General features: G+C 35.9%; 1 protein-coding gene across 1 annotated transcript in view; it reads right to left on the reverse strand.

Annotated features, from left to right (window-relative positions):
• Positions 1–16,346: 16,346 nt before the first annotated feature.
• The window catches only part of LOC120427452 (uncharacterized), a 67,120-nt gene continuing 64,291 nt past the window's right edge, over positions 16,347–19,175 (reverse strand). Inside the window, exon 13 of the mRNA XM_039592322.2 lies at positions 16,347–17,835. Coding sequence (XP_039448256.1) covers positions 17,403–17,835 — 433 coding nt within the window. The 3' untranslated portion in view covers positions 16,347–17,402. The remainder of the gene's footprint in view (positions 17,836–19,175) is intronic.

Here is a 19,175-nt window from a genome sequence, read left to right on the forward strand (position 1 = left end):
ATCATTTATTTTATTTGTGAGTTCATAAAAAGATTTCGATTTACAGGTTTAAATAACATGAAGGATGATTTTTTGTTTAGGTGGGGAAAGAATTGTTACAAAACATCAAATTTCAATGTAATTTTTCGACCCGGTTCCAATTTTGTTTGATTTATTTCCTGGTACTCAGCTATGAGAGATTCATTTCGATAGTTATAATGTCAATGGAAAAGCAACAATATACTGATAAATGAAATAGATTTTCGATGTACATGAAATACATAGTCCCTTGTAAGGGATTCCTCAAGCAAGAGAAAATATCGAGGAAAAAAGTGCATCAAAGTAGGGGAAATATGCCCATTTTAAGCCTAATAAGTGGTCGTGTTTGAATGATGCTGGGTTATCTTGATTGTTCCTTGAAATTCACTAAAACCAAGTACACCAACGAGTAGAGCAACTTTTTGTGAACATTTCTGTTTATTTTCACTTTTGTTAAAAGTTATGATATTCCTTTTACAAGCATTTAAAAAAAATATTTCAAAAATTCATTCTAATCAGTCGAGTGCATTGGGCCACGCCCATTTTTCTATTTTCAGCTTAGTTCTTTTTTTCTTCCAGCGCTCTTTTGGGTCTGCTTAGTGCTGCCAAAATTGATGAAATTTTAAGCGAACACTCACGAAAAGTAGCATTTAATGCGAAATTTTCCTGGCAGCACTTGCTCACTCCAACAGGCGCTGCTGGTGGTGTTGGTGGCCACCCTTTGTTCTTTATTTGCCTTCGCTTCTCGCTCGGTTTTCTTCAGCCTTCGATTGGAATGGGTAGTCGAAATTGAAACGTCAAAAGACTTAACGCGTTTGTTTTTTTTGTGGCGCTTGCTAATTATTTACATGTTTCGGGATTATTTTTCAAGTGAGTGACTAACTAATGTTCAAATGGACATGTTGCCGGTAGTTGGAAGCAATGTTATAACTTAAGCGCTTTGAAATCGTTAGCGCAAGAGAAAAGATATTGATAGCGACTTTCGTTAAGCAGTTATCCTCTGATCTTGCGTGTGTGCCTCCAAAATGATGAGAAATGGTCTCGCAAAATAAAAATTATGATCAAAAGTGCATTAAATTTGATCTTTTTGGCCAGTAAATGGCATAAATTTGCGTGCTTACTCGTGCTGTTGCTGGTAAGTTTATAGCCTAAATAGTATTTTTGGAGCTTTAATCGAGCATCAAACTTTCCATATGACGAAGATAGGTGTTTGATTAGAAAGGGTATATTTCCCCTATGCAGTTTGAATGGACTGAAGAAATCAACAAAAGATCGAGCAAATAGACTTCGATAAGATCGACATTTAAATAATCGACTTTAACACGATTTTGTTTTACTTTCAGCTCTCTAGCATATATTTCCAGAATCATAAGCTTACCAGGGTCCATTTTGGATATCTCCGATAAACTCTATAAAAAAATAAATTTGGCTCATACTGGTTCAGCAGTTGCATAAATTTAACCAGAAAATTACATAAAAGCCCGCACAATCAACTCGTTAACGCACTTTCATTATCTGCTGAACTGAATCTGCGCCATCGCAAAACATGCAAACAACAAAAAAACGAATCATAATAATAATGTTTTTCCCACACACATCGAACAGCCAATACTGTCCCACATCATCGTATCAGTCCGATCTTGTCTTGTCTTCTGGCCCGATATCACGCACAACTGTTCCAACCTGTGTCAAAGCAAAGCCTGCTTCGCGATCCACGATCGCCGCCGTAACCATAACCACCGCCATATAAATCGACAATCATAATGTAATAAGCCACCTGTTTGAAACAAGTTCGCGGAGTTGCGCCAAATGCACGCACGCCATTTCTACCGAGATGGCTTCAATTTAGTAAGCCATCAGTCATTTCGACCCATTTCACCGACACCGAATGTCGCAATCGACAAAAGTTGCCGCCTTTTTCAAAGTGTAGAGCGAAATAAATTTTTCATCAAATATTAACCTGGCCGAAATGGGCGTTGTTGGTGTGAGCTTTTGGACCAAGTGGAAATTTCTTCGAAACATTGCGTTTTGCATGAAGTCATTTGTGCAAGAAACCACACAAGCGACGAACCTGCCTGAACGCACTGAAATATTTCATTCGTAAGTCCTGCGAAAAGTGTTGCGTACGAGCGGACCCTTGTCGTGCACGGGTCCTACTTTAGGTGACCCAAAGCCTACTGCTAGACTGTGCACTGACTGACATCGCGCAACGGTTCTGGTTTAAAAGATAAATTCACGTCAGAGTCCAGCTACTAAAAGAGGTCTTGGAAGGTGTTGTTATGTCATCGCACTTGGAGTCAACGACTGCTGCGACCCAGCGCACGCACTTTGGTGAGGAATTTGACTTTAATTAAATTTAACGAGAAATTTCTGCACCGATTTACCGCGGTGATTTGACCTGGACTCGAATAAACGATTGCGATCGTGGTTCGAGTTTTACACTCGAGCTGTTAATGGGAAATTTGCCAGGAATGGTGTTGATTTCGTCCGCTGGGTGCCAGTTGAGGTTATTGGTCACATTTTTTTCTGAATAACTGGTCAAATTTAGGTCAAACAATAGATAAAAATTTTGTTCGGCCACGATGTTAACAGAAATTATAAAATCAATCTGCGTTATGTGCTAAAAAAGTGTTTCTCCTAAAAAAGCACACCTGTGACGAGATCTTGAGTTAGGAGAAAGTACGTCAAACTTTCGTCCACTAGAAATTTAATTTAGTCAAAATTGCTGCAATTTCCAGTCAGATAGTACACCATAACCTCTGGCCCATTAACCACCGCCATGATGGACCGCCGGACTTTTACCCTAGCCGGAACGGAACCCATGCAAAGCAAAGCTGCGCCGCCGTAACGGTCCTAATTGTGCAAATCTTCTCCGAAATGCACCCATCATAACTTTACTTCACCGGCAAGCGACGAAGATAGCGCTCGAGATGTGTGTGTTTCACTTTCATCGTGTGCATGCCGACAAAAGTGCACCCTAATGGTAAACAAAAAGCATTAGCAGAAGGAGTAGCAACAACAACAATAACGGTAAACAAAAACAACGAATGCAAAAGTGCCTTCTTTCTCGAAAGGTAATATCTGCTGGTGAGTGTCGGATATTGTACCGTATTGAGTTGTATTTTGTTACAATCTACACGAAATTAAATATTACAAGAAACATAAATTTATACTTGCGTTGGGTTCGTACAAGTCCAAGGAAGGTTTATACGCTAACTAATCGATACTTTGGCCACTCTGGAACCGATTCCGGAACATCGGCAAATTGTCAAAAGCCACAAAAATTGTATTTTCCTTATTTAGTTAATATGTCGTTTAGGATTTGTTGCGGTATGGACATATTTTTTTAAATTATTTTGATATATTTTTTTGAAATCTCAGTGAAATTAGGATAGCTGAAGCGATAAATCAGATGATGTGATTCTGTAAATTTAGCAACTTGAACTAATACAAATTTTGTGCAGTTTCCAGAATGCTGTAAAAAATCTTTAAATCCGTAGATGTCCAATCTTCAAAATTTTGTAAATTTTAAAGAATTTCGTGAAAAAAAATATTTTTGGACGTGAGCAGTCACAAGATCTAAAAAATTGCAAAATTATCTCAAATTCAATCATTAGGTGGTTTCAGCTACAAAACGGTGTACTACATCAAAATGTGCTGGTTATGATTGCGAACTTTCTCAAATTCATGATCAATTTGCAACACTGCCAAATAATGGCCTTGCTGAGCTATAGCTCAACGGTTGTCTTTTTTGATCGTCTAAAACATATCCATAAATGAAATAGTGGTTTTGCGAAAATTGATGCTTTGTGTTAAAAAGTAAATCAAATCAAACCTCCTAAAAATTTTCACAAAATCATCAATTGACATTGCTCTGAAGTTCCGCAAATTAAGAACCAATGCACGCAAAATTAATGGGAAATTTAATTTTCCGAAAAATGGTGCCGTTTTGAAAATTGGTTGCAAATGGAAAAGGGCAATTTTTGGCTTGATTGAACATTAGGGTGATTCACGATTAAGTATTGAGTGTTTTGTAAATCAAGCTTTCAAAGAATATTTTTAGGGATTTTTTTTTTGTATTATAAAAAGTTGTTGTGCTTGCCAACCCAAGACATCAAAATTTCATCTCGCAATCTACGCGTTCTACGACCAAATTTTGAAAAGCATCTGGGCAAACCTTTAAAAATCAGTTTTTACCGTGACAATTCATGGTCATGTTTTAAAGGGAAGTGTTCGGAGCAGTTTTAGAACTCAAAAAAAAACAAACATTTTTCTTATTTTGAAAAGCCAATTTACACTTAACCCTCTACAACCTAACCGCACCTCTAGGCGGTCTTCGATCTTAAAAAAACGCCAAAAAACAATTTTTCAACCAATTTTTGATCTTTAAAAAGCATTGGAAAGAAAAACTCTTAACATTTTAGAAAACTTTAGGGTTGGAAGTTTTTATGTTTTATGTGACTTTGTCAATATTTTTAAAAATGCCATTTTTTAGGGGTCAACATTGGCTGTGGTTTTTACTAACATTTGCTATTTTTTCAGTAAAAAGAAGTATGCAATAATTATTGTAGTGTCCCAGACTATGCCTCAAGGCCTTTTTTACAATTTAAATGATGATGGTGCCATTATATAGCACAAAATGTGAACAACATGCAAAAAACTGAAAAAGTTACTGTAAAAACGTTGAAAAAATTAGATAGGCAAAATGTAATTATATTAGGCCAAATACAAAAAAAAAACAAACATAAACTAAACAAGATAAATGCAAATTAAAATACTAAAAATAAAATAAGAAAAACATAAACCAAGAGAAATAAAGTTTTTCGTAGAAAAAAAGTTTCTCAAAATGACCACCATGACTGGGAAAAAAAATTGAAAAAAAATTGGGCGGTAGAGGGTTAAGGGTCAATTTAAAGAAAAATTATGCAATTTTTAAATTTAAATATCTTGAAAAAGCGCAGGCCAAATTTTAAGCGCCGCGTTGCATTCTAGAAAAGTCCTTTTTGATTTTTTTAATCAATTTTGAGGGCAGAATCAGATTCAGCGGGCAAAATTACTTTTGAAAACATAAAGTTGGACAATTTTAGAATTTCGTTAGGGTGGTCCCATGCACTTTCTCTTGAAATTATACATTTTTAAAATAAAGATGTCTCGAGTTTGAAGAACACCCCATAAAATATTTCTTGTATTAGGTAGCCTGCTTAGTTTTGAAAATAAAAAAAAAATAATCGACACATGAAAAGGTACATATTTTTTGAATAACTGAGAGTCGGTAGCCTTTTGTCCATCAAACCTTGAAAAGGTTAATCATTCTAGAACTTGTTGGTTGTTTCATAAATTTTGATTAGCAAGATTAAAGTAACCCATAAAACGGTATCAGTTTCGAGCCCTACACAGACTACGACTTCAACCGTCCGTTTCTCGCCGAAGATGGAAATAACGCTGGGGAAATTATGCACAAATGCACCTTCAGCTTCAGCAATTGGAAAAATCTCGTTACTCCACGCGGAGACAGCCGCAAATTGGCCCGCGTGTCCGCTAATCACCCCGTTCGCACGCGTGTCAATTTGAGCAGACCTTGGCCTCAAGATACGCCTCAACGGTACGTTAGGTTATGTATTCTAACCCGTATCGATCCGCGGCCAACCTTCACTCTTCAAATTTGTTACGCCATTATGCTGCGAGGGCGCTGCTCCAAGCCCCACCACACCGGATGTTTCAAATCGAATGTGGTTCAATTTTCTCCCCCGGGGTCCATCGGGTGCGATCAAGGCCGGTCCAATCTGGGCGAGCACGTGTTCACAGTCCATTACACGAGAGTTAACATAACATCCGTGAAAGGCTGCCCCCGTGATGAGGTAATAATTGGAGTTGTATTATTTTTGCACACGCGGGATTTTATTGGAAAAAAGCTGACACAGGGAGGAATGAAAAACGTGAAGGGGGTGCGCATTAATCATGATGGGCAGTCCAGCCGTCCGGCATCCAATTTCAATCAAGGCCTTTGTGAAGTAGTGTCTACTCAAGCGATTCAATTGGTATAGCGATGATCAGCATTTATTTAGTTGTTTAATATTTCATTTCCTTCAAAATTAATTAATTAAATTTAGGTTTGCAAAATGTAATACTTTGTGAAGGTGAAAGTGGCCGATTAAATGTCAATGGGCTGCCAAATATGTTGTACACTATCCTCCAAATACCCTCATCTTGATTTGGGTAACCCGAGACCTCCCCGCTGGCTAAACCGATCGATGACCCGCGTGACTCCATATATCATCTCAAGTGTTTTCTGCCCCAGGGGTTCAAATGGTGGGACCACACACGCAGCACAGCGTGGGGTTGTTGGGGCAAGGTCGTGAGTGCAAAAGGAGGGCAATTTTTGGAGGGTTTCGGCAAACAAATGGCGGCGCGACAACTCAAACCAGGGGTAGTATTGCATAACCTCACTCCTCCGAGATGGTCATTCCAGTTTAATGCCCTTCATTTTTGGCACTCAACTTTTCGTGGGTCGTGATTATTGCATTATTCCATCTACTTCCAAGACCACCCCCTAGAAAAAAAAACGAGGTGCTCGCTATTAATCACTTTTTCTCCCCATCTTTGGCCAGGGGAGAAGCCAACCAACTGCAACCAGCTGCCATAAATCGATTTAATTTGACATTTGTTGCCGCTGGACCTAATTTACAGTTATTACGAAATTAACACTTTCTTGTTCGCTTTTTTGCTACATAGACAGAGTTTCGGGGTGCAATTTTATGCAACCGATCTATCATTAAAACCAGAGGAAGTCGAAAAAGCACCCAATAATGGAGATAATTTTTAATTGCCCAAGCCACTGCACTGCACTGCTGATTAACTTCTTTCTCTTGCTTAAAGCCGCCGCCCCCCATACGCACGTGAAGTCAAGACCTCAAATCAGCTATCATTCGCACGATCAACATATAATTTTGCGAAAATTGATTTCATCTGAGGAGCGGAAATAAACTCCCCCGCAATCGCTTGTAATAGATCGAGTTCATTGTGAGGTGATGATATTTTTTTATGCAAAATATTAGACAGAAAAATAGAATAAAATGAACCGTGCTGAACCATTGAATATAATCCATATACTATTAAAAATGATTCATCCTATTTTATTTATTTCCAACTAGGTCGACCAATAACTCCACAAAAATATCATTAAAAAACAAATCAAAGTGTTTGCTCTACAGCAGGGGTGACCAAAGTACACGGAGAGACTGTGCCCAGAAATTTTAACAATTAAAATTGTTGATTTTACTTTCGTAAATTGTAACAAAAACGTACTTGTTACTGTCAATATTCCGTTAAAACAACTAAAATTTTGTATTAATTTACTAACCTGTTTGTTGAAAATGCTAGAGGCAAAAAGCTAACAGATTTCCCGAACTCGAATGAACGTGCTCGACTGTTAGCTTTGGTTTTAGAAAAATCAAGAATTATTTTGGTTGAATATAATTAACAATTGGTTGAATATTTAAAAGATGAACTTGGGTTTGTTTACGTCTGTCATTTGAAGTCAGGATCCGAACGAGAGCGGTCGATTTGTTGAGTTTGTGTTGTTATATATGAAGTGAGAGGATGTGAAAGGTGAAAATTACACTACTTGGCTAATGTTGAAGTGGCAAATCAAAGTGTCGCAACTGGGGAGGTGGAATTGGTGAGTAGGTTTGTTGATGATTTCTTTGCAGGTGATAAACTATGAAGAGCAACAGGACGACCTTCGCCATGAGGACCTCTAATGCGAGTGAGCTGAACACGTTATAAGAATGTTTGATGGAAAGAGAGGGCAGTAGAAGGGAGATGCGGGCCAACTCTTTACGGATGGAGCAGCCCGGGCAAATTTAACAAAAATGTTGGTTAATCCAAGTAAGTGTAGGTTTATTTTTGCACAATAATTTATCTAATGTGATTCTTATTAGAAAACTGAATCATTTAAAAGCTTCACGCTTACGACGGATAAAATCTTAATGAAACATTATTTTTTTTCAGAATCATCAATTATAAAATACATAGAAATGCGTACACATGACAACATAAAAAATAGAGATGAAGTAAAATATCAAAAAATAAAAATATATAAAATATATAAAAGAAGATAATTATTATTTTGAATGTTTTGTTGCAATACGACTGCTCAATAAACTGGTAAGTTAAACTCAAAATATTTTTTTCAGGATTCGGAGTACGTTGTATAAATAGAATCAAATGCAGTGAAAGTGTGTTGCCAAAAGTAATTGTTAAATTAATGCAAGCTTGGTAAGTAGCACTATTGATTTTTCTTCTTTCCTCATTATAATTACATTTATTTACGTTCCTTTTTAGAGTTTATAGCCGAAATTAAGAATTTTGTATTAAATTACCAATAAATTCCAAATGTTTATTTGCAGCAAAAGGTTCACTTTGGTGAAAATTCTGTGTCCTGAGACCGTTGTAGATGATGATGACTTATCGGATGATTTCACAGTGATGGTAAGTGAATACAACACTTAATTTTATACAAGATAATAAAAATATAAGCTTAAAACTTGGTGAAATTTTGCTCGGTTTCTATTTTTAAGGAATTCACGAGAAATTTGTAATATGCTTTTTTATTATTTTTTTTAGATTAATGCAATGTATTTTTTTTAAACGTTAGTCAAACTTTACATGTTTTATAACAACAGTTAAACAAAATTGTTTTGATGCTTTTTAACAGTAATTTAGCAACTTAATGCAAAAAAAAAACAAATTAGTACAAAACGTTAAATTTTTAGGCAGAATAAATGCGAAAATAAAAAAACTCGGCATTAATTTGTGAGGCATTATTATAAAATTTACTGAAAATTCAATAAAAATATTGCTAACAACAGCTAATTATTGACTACATGTATGAATATTTTTTTGTATTCAAGTAAGACATTAGTTAAAAATATAGCTAGAAATTCGGCCCAGCCTATATCGCTAGATAATTAAAGAAAATATATATCAACACTTACATAAATTATGTCTAATTAAGAAATGTTTTGTTACAAACCACTAATAATTTGCTGCATGCAAAAATATTTCGGATGATACAACGAAAAAAATTGTTGAAAAATAGTTGAAAAATATATCCCAGCCAGTTTTTAACAGAATATTCCACAATATTTCAGCTGAAAACAAGAAATTTTTAGTTAATTTTCTGAAAAAAATATTCTAGCAGTCGACTGCTAGAATTTTTTTCGGCCATTTAACCAACAAAAATTGCAATTCCAACTATTTTTTTAGTTAATTTTAGTTACTGGTGGTCAGCAATTTCGGGTTAACAAAATCAACAATCGATTGTTGAAAAAAAGCTGTGTAAAAAATTAACCCATACTTTTAGTTAAATTAACCAAGATTTTCTTAGATTTGCCTCGGCCGGTCTCTCCGTGTATGAAATCCCAATGATCCCAAGCCTGTATCTCGTCAGCATGTGGGTAAAACAATTAGCTTTGTTCTAGAAAGTTGTGCGAAATTGACTAAAACTCATTGTAGAAAACAAAGAAAACAATTAAAAAATGTTTAGATTGAGTTACAAACATTTTTCTAAAAAGTGCTGCAAAAAACTTCCAAGATATCTTTTTTCTTTGTTTTGATAAATATAGAAAACACTCAAAAATTATTGAAAAAAATATTTTTTATCAACTCCAAAACCCTTACGCATTTGACGTTAAATTTATCGTCATACTATTTTTACAATCAATTGTTTAAAAAAGTGCGTTTAGGAAGACTTGATCCCTGCATTTTTACAGTCACTCGAATCAGCCTCAAGATTAAATAATTGGGCTGGGTTTTCGTACATAGTTTCCTTTAGTATAGTTGTACATGGGTAATTCTCCGCCAACTCACACAGCAGTTGCCCCGACCCCTCTTCGATTTTCGTGAAACTTTGTCCTAAAGGGTAATTTTTGTCCCTGATCACGAATCCGAGGTCCGTTTTTTGATATCTCGTGACGGAGGGGCGGTACGACCCCTTCCATTTTTGAACATGCGAAAAAAGAGGTGTTTTTCAATAATTTGCAGCCTGAAACGGTGATGAGATAGAAATTTGGTGTCAAAGGGATTTTTATGTAAAATTAGACGCCCGATTTGATGGCGTACTCAGAATTCCGAAAAAACGTATTTTTCATCGAAAAAAACACCAAATAAGTTTTAAAAATTCTCCCATTTTCCGTTACTCGACTGTAAAAAAATTTGGAACATGTCATTTTATGGGAAATTTAATGTACTTTTCGAATCTACATTGTCCCAGAAGGGTCATTTTTTCATTTAGAACAAAATTTTTCATTTTAAAATTTCGTGTTTTTTCTAACTTTGCAGGGTTATTTTTTAGAGTGTAACAATGTTCTACAAAGTTGTAGAGCAGACAATTACAAAAAATTTGATATATATGTAAATAAGGGGTTTGCTTATAAACATCACGAGTTATCGCGATTTTACGAAAAAAAGTTTTGAAAAAGTTGGTCGTCATCGATCATGGCCGTTCATGGTCACCCGCGACCAAGGTTGAAAAAAAATCGCTTCAATCGAATATCTATTGACTGAAGAAAGGCCCTCTGAGAATGCTTTGATCACTTCTTTCTCGACTAACACTTGATCGCTGGCTGTGACAGGGACGAATAAAAATTTGAATGATTGGGTTTAGTCGTCAACTTGCTGCGATCTGATTATAATTTTCCCCATTTAACACCAGCAGTCATGGGTTGTTATAATCAGCGGTGGTACACTCGACGAATGACAGCTAGTCGTGGCAATTTGCGAATCAAGATTATTCTCAGCAGTCTTATTCGTGAGGTGTTACAGGCAGCGATTAATCGCAAAATTAATAATAGTCGTCAGATTTTCAACACTGCCCGCGACAGACACGGACGACGAAACAAAGAGAAACGCAAAAAGTAACTTTTTCAAAACTTTTTTTCGTAAAATCGCGATAACTTGTGATGTTTATAAGCAAACCCCTTATGTCTATATATCAAAATTTTTGTAATTGTCTGCTCTACAACTTTGTAGAACATTGTTACACTCTAAAAAATAACCCTGCAAAGTTAGAAAAAACACGAAATTTTAAAATGAAAAATTTTGTTCTAAATGAAAAAATGACCCTTCTGGGACAATGTAGATTCGAAAAGTACATTAAATTTTCCATAAAATGACATGTTCCAAATTTTTTTACAGTCGAGTAACGGAAAATGGGAGAATTTTTAAAACTTTTTTAGTGTTTTTTTCGATGAAAAATACGTTTTTTCGGAATTCTGAGTACGCCATCAAATCGGGCGTCTAATTTTACATAAAAGTCCCTTTGACACCAAATTTCTATCTCATCACCGTTTCAGGCTGCAAATTATTGAAAAACACCTCTTTTTTCGCATGTTCAAAAATGGAAGGGGTCGTACCGCCCCTCCGTCACGAGATATCAAAAAACGGACCTCGGATTCGTGATCAGGGACAAAAGTTACCCCTTAGGACAAAGTTTCACGCAAATCGAAGAGGGGTCGGGGCAACTTTTCCCGATTTCGTGTGAGTTGGTAGAGAATTACCCACATAACTTACTGCAGTTTGAACCATTTTTCAAAAGTTGTGTAAACAAAAATTACCAGCTTTTGTAAACATGCTCAATGTTGGTCTTAAAAAGAAAATTTTAAGTTTTTAAATATTTTGCGTGCTAAACTTGTTATATTTTGATCACAAACGTACAGGTTTAATGTGAAATTGCTGTAACTTATAGAAAATTAAATGTTTGGATGAATAAGAAACATTTTGCTTAAGATTTCCTCAAAATGTTGAAAGGGGGATCAAATTACCCCCAACATTTTGAAAATGCCGGTTTAAAATAGTTTTTTAAAACGCTTGGCATGATTCGAAGAGTTTATCTGATGAAATACCCTTATCAGCCAAACATAGTTGAATGTTTAAGCTTTCAATTCATGCAAAAAGTTCATAGTTTTGTGAGAAATTGAAAAAGGGGATCAAGTCTCCCCACTCTCCCCTATCGAAATGAAGATTTATTGTGAACTTTGTATTGCCATTTTTTTAAGTTATGTTAATAAAAAACTATTGGTTTATCCATATTTTGCTCACCATTTTTCGACACAAATATTAAGTTTAAGAATCTTTCTAATTGAAACAATTTCACACGTTTTAATGTGAGTGAAACTAGTTAATATCGTAGAACTTTTCATAAGGCATTTTTGTAAATGTTTATGAAACGTTCAAATTTGAGTTAGGTGAAAATCTGTAATACTTAATGGCCAATATTTAAGTTTTTCACATTAACTTAAAAGTCATAATAACCCCAGAACTAACCCTCAAACTTACAACCTTACCTCGGGATTCGAACAGTTGGATAACGAATGTGATTAACTACCATCTGATACAGGCAGACGAAATGTCAAAATCGGAGGAATACAATATTTTTCATAGCTTTTGTCGACAACTTAAAACAATAAAACACAAAAATACTGATGAAAAACTGTCACTTTGTGTGTAATTTCATTTTCTAATAACCTATTCTGATCATTTGGCCCGCAAGCTCATTTGAACTTCAAATTTGGCCTGGCCTCCAAAAACTTTAAGCACCCCTGCTCTACAGCACAGCCTGTTGCAAAATTTCTACTTGAAACTAAGACTATCATTAACTATTATTTAATAAAGCTTGATTCCAATTAAACATATTTTGCGTGAAACAAAAACATAAAAAATACTGATCGGAATTATTTCTAATGCAGAAAAATTTCTAAAATGTTCAAAGAACGAATTCAACAAAGTACATCAGTACACTTAAGTGATCAAAACTTAGACATGTTGGTGAGATTTTAATTTGTTTTACTCATTGGCAAGGTCTTCTGATTTTCTTACTAACAATATTTAATATGCTGGGATTTGAGTTTTCATCCAGCCACTTTTCCAACATCCAATTATTTACGAGAAAATTATGTTATACATAACTTTTGAACTTCTTATCGAAACTTCAAACAATTCAATAATGCAGTATGAGACCCTAAACCGAGGTGAACGAAACCGGTTTGATCAAAATTGGTTTACCCAAAGCTGGAAAAAATGGCCAGAATTTTGATTTGTTGTAATTTGATCAATTTTCGATTCTGAGTCGATAGGTGAGACATGAAGGTGGGGTGCAGAGCTTTTTATTAAAAAAAAAACCATTTTATAATGTATTAATGCTGGGAAATCCAATTCTAATTGTTTTCAGATGATTAAGGTTTTATTTTCGTTCAAATGTTAAAGTTTTTTGAAAAAAATGAGTTTGCCCCTGAGAAAATATTTGAAAAACATTTTTTCCCGAAAATATTGAAATTATGACAAAAAAATAACATTGACTAACTATTTCAATGCAAAATCACGTTTGCAATCGTAAAGTGAGAAATTCTCTCCAAGATTTTCAATTTCACAAAAAAGTAATTTTGACAACTATTGATTTGACTTGAACTGAGCCTTTGTCAAAAGCAAGTATTTTGCATCATTTGTTTATTCATACAATGTTCGTAATAGTTTCGGCTCAAAAATCGTCATCTGATGCAAGAAATATATGAAGGATATAATGCTATCTCAAAAGTTTAAGGTTTAAAAAAAAAATAGTTACACTCTTCAAAACATTAATTTTACTAGTTCAAAAAGTAGCGGCCGCCAAAATTTCGGCATAATCACTCAAAAATATTTCTAAAATTTGAAATAGAAAATCTTAAAAAAAACACACACGGGAAAAACTGAACCGAACCTAAAGATATTAAAAATAGTTTGATTTGTCACAGCATACACAACACTCCTTCAAACCAGCAATAATCTACTGGGTACAATCAATAATCCAGTTGTGATAATTTGTCAGCTTTGGAATAATCCTTGAACTAGTTATTTTTTTCCCAAGATGTATGATAAGTGTTTCCTGCGAGCGCCCCAGATTAGTCACACGATTCGACACGTGTAAATCGCGTCTCCGAGAGGTGGAATTCAACTCCCCCCGCCACAGTTGTGCAACAAAACCACCCTGACAAATCGGTGCGCGACATAATGGGCGCACATATCCAAAAAGCCCATTCAACTCCCCAAACCAATAACAACAAAAGCTGCACAAGAGCAAACAACCCAACACAATGGCATCCAACAATCACTCCAAAAATCAACCCCTCCGCCACCGCTGCTGACGCTTGACACTTGCCAGAAAGTAGGCCCTGAAAAGGCCGACATCGGAGAGTTGTGTTGCCACAGTAACAACCCCTTCGGGCTATTGTTGGTTGTTGGCTGGTTGCTGCGATTGACATTGCACGGCATCACCGCGTCGCCATAGCTGTCATTAAGATCAATCACCCCTTTCGTCGTCGTCGTCGTCGTCGTGACACAAGGCTTTGCCGAACACCCCCTCGAGGGGCGACCCTTTTCGGACAAGTTCTTCACAAAATTTCATCAATATAGGTATCTGCGCAAAAGTGGAGTTGCATTTCGATTAGCGCTGGTTCGCCGCTCATTAAGGAGGAGTCCAACTGAGTCAGTAGTGCTCGAAGCGGCCTTTGACCATCAATACCAGCTCCCCGCTTGGCCGTCCCCGTCGGTCCTTCTGATTGGATGCGACGATGCAGTAATTATGCGAATTCGATACCTGCTTTACTTAAATAGTCAAGTCATTAGCGGCTTTACACTGATGCTGCTGCAGCAGTGTGGAGTGAATATGATTGTCGATGGTCGAAGCGACTATTTAAGGGTTGATTAACGGTATTGCAAATACTGGCCGGCTTAACTCTTGCTTGCCACCCATGAGATCGCACCATGATTGACGGCGGCGGCGATGATTTGCCGAAGAGTCAGTCAGTCGCGGTCTGAAAAGGAGTCTGCGATGATGGAAAAAGCGGCTAAAGGATTTTTTCGCAATCAAAGTAGCCGCTGCTTGGCGCGATGCATTCGTGAAACGGTCAAGAAGTTTTGTGAATAAAATGTCATAAGCGGGTATTATGTACGTATGGAATGTTGGCGGCGCCCGGAGGGCGATTTTGCAATCGTGATCGGTTGTGTTAATGGGTTCTTAATATGTGTGTCGATTGAATGGATATCTTGACGATAGCAATCGTGTTTTATTTTCTCTTTTTAGTTTTCAATCTTGTCTAAGCTTTTGAAGCTGTTAAATCAAGCAAGAATCTAGATTTTCATCCAAAACTGTTTTTTTGCAACTCACTCGAGTTTCATAATGATGTGACAATTTTAAAAATAATCTTAATTTTATGAAAAATCGCGAAAACTTTTTTTAAACATGCTCACATAAATAACACACGGTTACGGGTCTGAGTCCAAATTAATCATACCTTGACGAAACTGAAGCGTTTAATGGCATCAACTTCAAAAATGTCGAGTTGTGTCAATTTGTCAATTTGCTGGGGAAATGCCTTCTTAGAAGGGAATTGAATAGAGATTTCAAAAACTAACAATGTTGCAATCTTAGTAAGTAATGGTCAAATTTTCAGTTGCAAAAATAAAAATCTCCTATAAAATTGAAAAAAAAACAAAATAATGTATTATCAACATAATCAAAGTTTCGGGAACTTTTGAGTTCAGATTTTAAAAGTTTTACATAAAACAATTTTTTTCTTCTGTGAGTTTTCAGTGTTTCGCTTTCCTCACTAGTTTGAGGCTATAACTCAAACATGACTTGAAATGATTGCATTTAAAGTTCAGTGTCCTGAAGTTTAGTTGAATTTAGTTGCCGAAGTCCCGTTTCATATTAAAAATGTTTACGAAATTTAATACAGATTTTTTTTTTATTTTTAATTTTTTGATAAAGTGCCCCGTTTTCAAGATATAGCCACCGAAAATTTCTGATTTGTTTTTAAGTTCAGAAAATTTACTACAAAATTGTCTAAAAGACATTGAAGATTGGACCACTGGTTGCTGAGATACAGAGACTTAAAGAAAAAGAAACAGCAAAATTGTTCCTCTTTTTTCCGAAAAGTTCTCATTGATCAGAAAATTCCTTCAAAAGTTACAGACTTTCGAATATTTACGTACCATTTTGGTATGGACAGCTGCTAAAATTGTATGGAGATTTGTATGACTTCTTTTGTCATAGGAAAGGCCCTCGCAAAGTTTGAGCCAAATAAAAAAATATAAAAAAAATAAAAAATGGTCGAAATCCGCCGATTCCACAGAGAATTTCGCAATGGCAATTTATTTTAGTTTTTAATTTGTTTAGCAAACAAATCAAAACTGTTAGTTTTAAATTAAAAAAACGAAAAAACATATATTGATATCAACTGTTATTAGTTTTAAAACTTATTATCAGGTATTTCTCAACTTAAATAAAACTGCTGTTAAGATTTTATGTTTTGTTTATTTATCCCTTAAAATATGTGGATTATCCATGATTTAACAGATGTTTTGGGAGGACGATTATATATAATCGAGTTTTAAGGAGTGCCTTTCGCAGCAGCTGTACACATTCGGGACGGTTTTCGTTCAATCGTTGTTGTGTAGTTGGTTAAAATATGTATTAACAATTTCTTGGTTGTGTGGCCTGTACAATTCACGTGATATTTACAAGAGGGTGCCACTCGAGGGTGGTTAACATTAAAACTGATTAAAAGTTGAATATAAGAAGGTTTTCCTAATACAATACGAGGAGTATTTTACCAGATTTCTTATTATTTTGTGTGTAGAAACTAAAGCTAATAATTGAGGCTAACTTTTATCAATTGTTTTTCGTTAAATCGTTCAATGGAACAGTAAATATTGATTGCTTCGTTGAAATTGTTTGATGTCTTCACCTTAAACTATACACATTGCAGCGCCTACTACTTGACGTTTACCCGACTTTAAACGTAATGGCTGACTAAAACTTATTCAAGGTAAATAAACTGCTGCTCGATTAAAAAACGAATGAAATAAAAACTGCCCTTGGGAAGGTTGCTTATCAATTTCTCTTCTAACCTCGGATGCTCTTGCTCCGAGGTTGCATGACTTTTGGCGTTCTCCCTGACACCGGAACGCGATGCAATTGAAAGCAAAAATGATAAAATCAAAATACAATAGTGGAAGGAGTAAGTTTGAACTGAGAGAGTTGAAATCGCACATGAAATAATAAAGAAAGATAACGAAACGAAAGTAAAACAATGCAAAATCGAAATAAAAAAAAAAACAATAAAAAAACTGGAAGGCATTAACGAGAGAGATGGTTGTGCACGAGATAACGGCTCAAATTGACGGCTGCGATGAGGGGGAAGCTTTCTTCCTCCCTCCCACCTTTCGCTTATCTCACACTTTAAAACCGTGACGTGAATCGGCGCAGCCACCTTGGATGCAATGACTGCACTTTGCCACCACGAATCTCACTCTCTTTCTCTCTTCGCGCACGCGCTTGCACCCAACGCCTACTTCTTGTCCTTGTTGTAATCGACAAAGACTCGCACGACCTCGCCGGAGTACTTCCGCTGGGTCGGGGTAAAGTACAGATCCGACGATTCCGTCATCGGCGGCTGGCTGGCCTGCTGGTAGTGCATTCCGTTGCCGTTGCGTTCGACTCCGTTGGTGACGGAACTGGTCGCGTAGTGGCTTCCGCCCCGATCCCGGTCGCCGCCGGCCGGATTGTGGCTGGTGCGTTTGGCCGTTCGTCGGTCCTGGGTGTAGTACTCGGAACCGGGTCGTTGCATCTGCTGCTGCTGCTGCTGCTGGTGATGTTGACGTGAATCGCCGTGCTGCTGCTGCTGGTGCATTGGCCGGGGCAGCGAGTAGGCACGTTCGGCGTACGACGTGCGGTCACCGGCGCGGGTATCGTACACCGCACGGGGGTGCATCGAACCGTTCCTGGAGAGGGATAATTGAGAAGAGATTTAAATGTATGTTGTGTCGTTTTTAATGAACTCATTTTCAATCTTTCGTTTTGTTTCGATTGCAAGCTCTTTTGCGGATTGTGGCTTTTTTCATGGCTTGAAATTGACGAAACCTACCCATTAGGATTAAAAAACTTCTCTCATTTTTTCTCATTCGATTTTGAAATCATTGTATCGGATAACCAAATTTGCATTTAAACTAAATTAAAATAAGTTTAAAACCTCTGCCATTTACCTTTAAAGTTTCTGTTTCATGCAGAATTTTGTTTACAGTAAAACAATATTTACCAAAGTTGCCGAGAAGTCGTTCTTTCTCGACAAATGTGAACTTTAACGATGCAACCAATTGTTTTATAACTTTTTTTTTTAAATGCGGTAAGTCGTGATAGTTTCAAGCAAACCCCATATATATGTGTAACTTTGTTTTTTTTTTTGCAATTGCCTACTCTACAACCTTGTTTAACATTGTTACACTGTTAAAAAAGTTTTTGCATACCAATAAAAAGAGTAAATTAAAAACTTTTTTTTTCTAATTGAAAAATTTGAAGAATGTGATATTTATTTTACTTTTGAGTCACGAAAAATGGCAAACTTTTCATTGTATTTTTTTATTTGGATGAATCTTTGTCAATCGATTCCATATGTACAAATAAGCCATTTTGCATCATTCGTTCACACAAATCTTCATACAAATGTAAGGGGTCCATAGAAAAATGATATGAAAACATTAAACAATCTGTATCTCAAGAAGGGATTTTCTTATCCATTTGGTGTCTTCGGCAATGATGTAGGTTACGATAAAGACTTTTCAGGAAATTAAGTACATGGAAAACAAATTCCATTTTTTAAACTAGCTATTTATCACAAAAACTTGATTTTGTAAACATTACCTCATTCTTTTTTTTTCTTTTTTTATATTTGTTTTAGAACCAGACAAAAAGTGGCAACTTTCAAAAATGTGCATTTTGGGAAGGAAGGCTCCTGGAATTTTTAAGCATTTTCTAAAACTCGAATTTAGAATTTAAACAATGAACTAATAGTTTTATAGCTTTATTTTTTTTCGAAATCTGGATTATTTGATATTATTTCAGACAACAAAAAAACTGCCGATGCATGTCTGCTTTATGCTAACTGTCGGCAGAACTAAAAATGTCTAAGAATTAAAATTCAAAAACTCAAAAATGCAAACATTGTAATAATTAGTAACAATAAAAACAAATATTGAGGATTTTTTTGTTCGGAAAATCACAATACAAATGTGCAATCCTTGTGATCCATTCACAGAATCTACTCTGCGGTTAATGCTACGCAGCA

This window comes from Culex pipiens, chromosome 3 (genome assembly GCF_016801865.2).
Source record: "Culex pipiens pallens isolate TS chromosome 3, TS_CPP_V2, whole genome shotgun sequence".
NCBI classification, from domain to species: domain Eukaryota; kingdom Metazoa; phylum Arthropoda; class Insecta; order Diptera; family Culicidae; genus Culex; species Culex pipiens.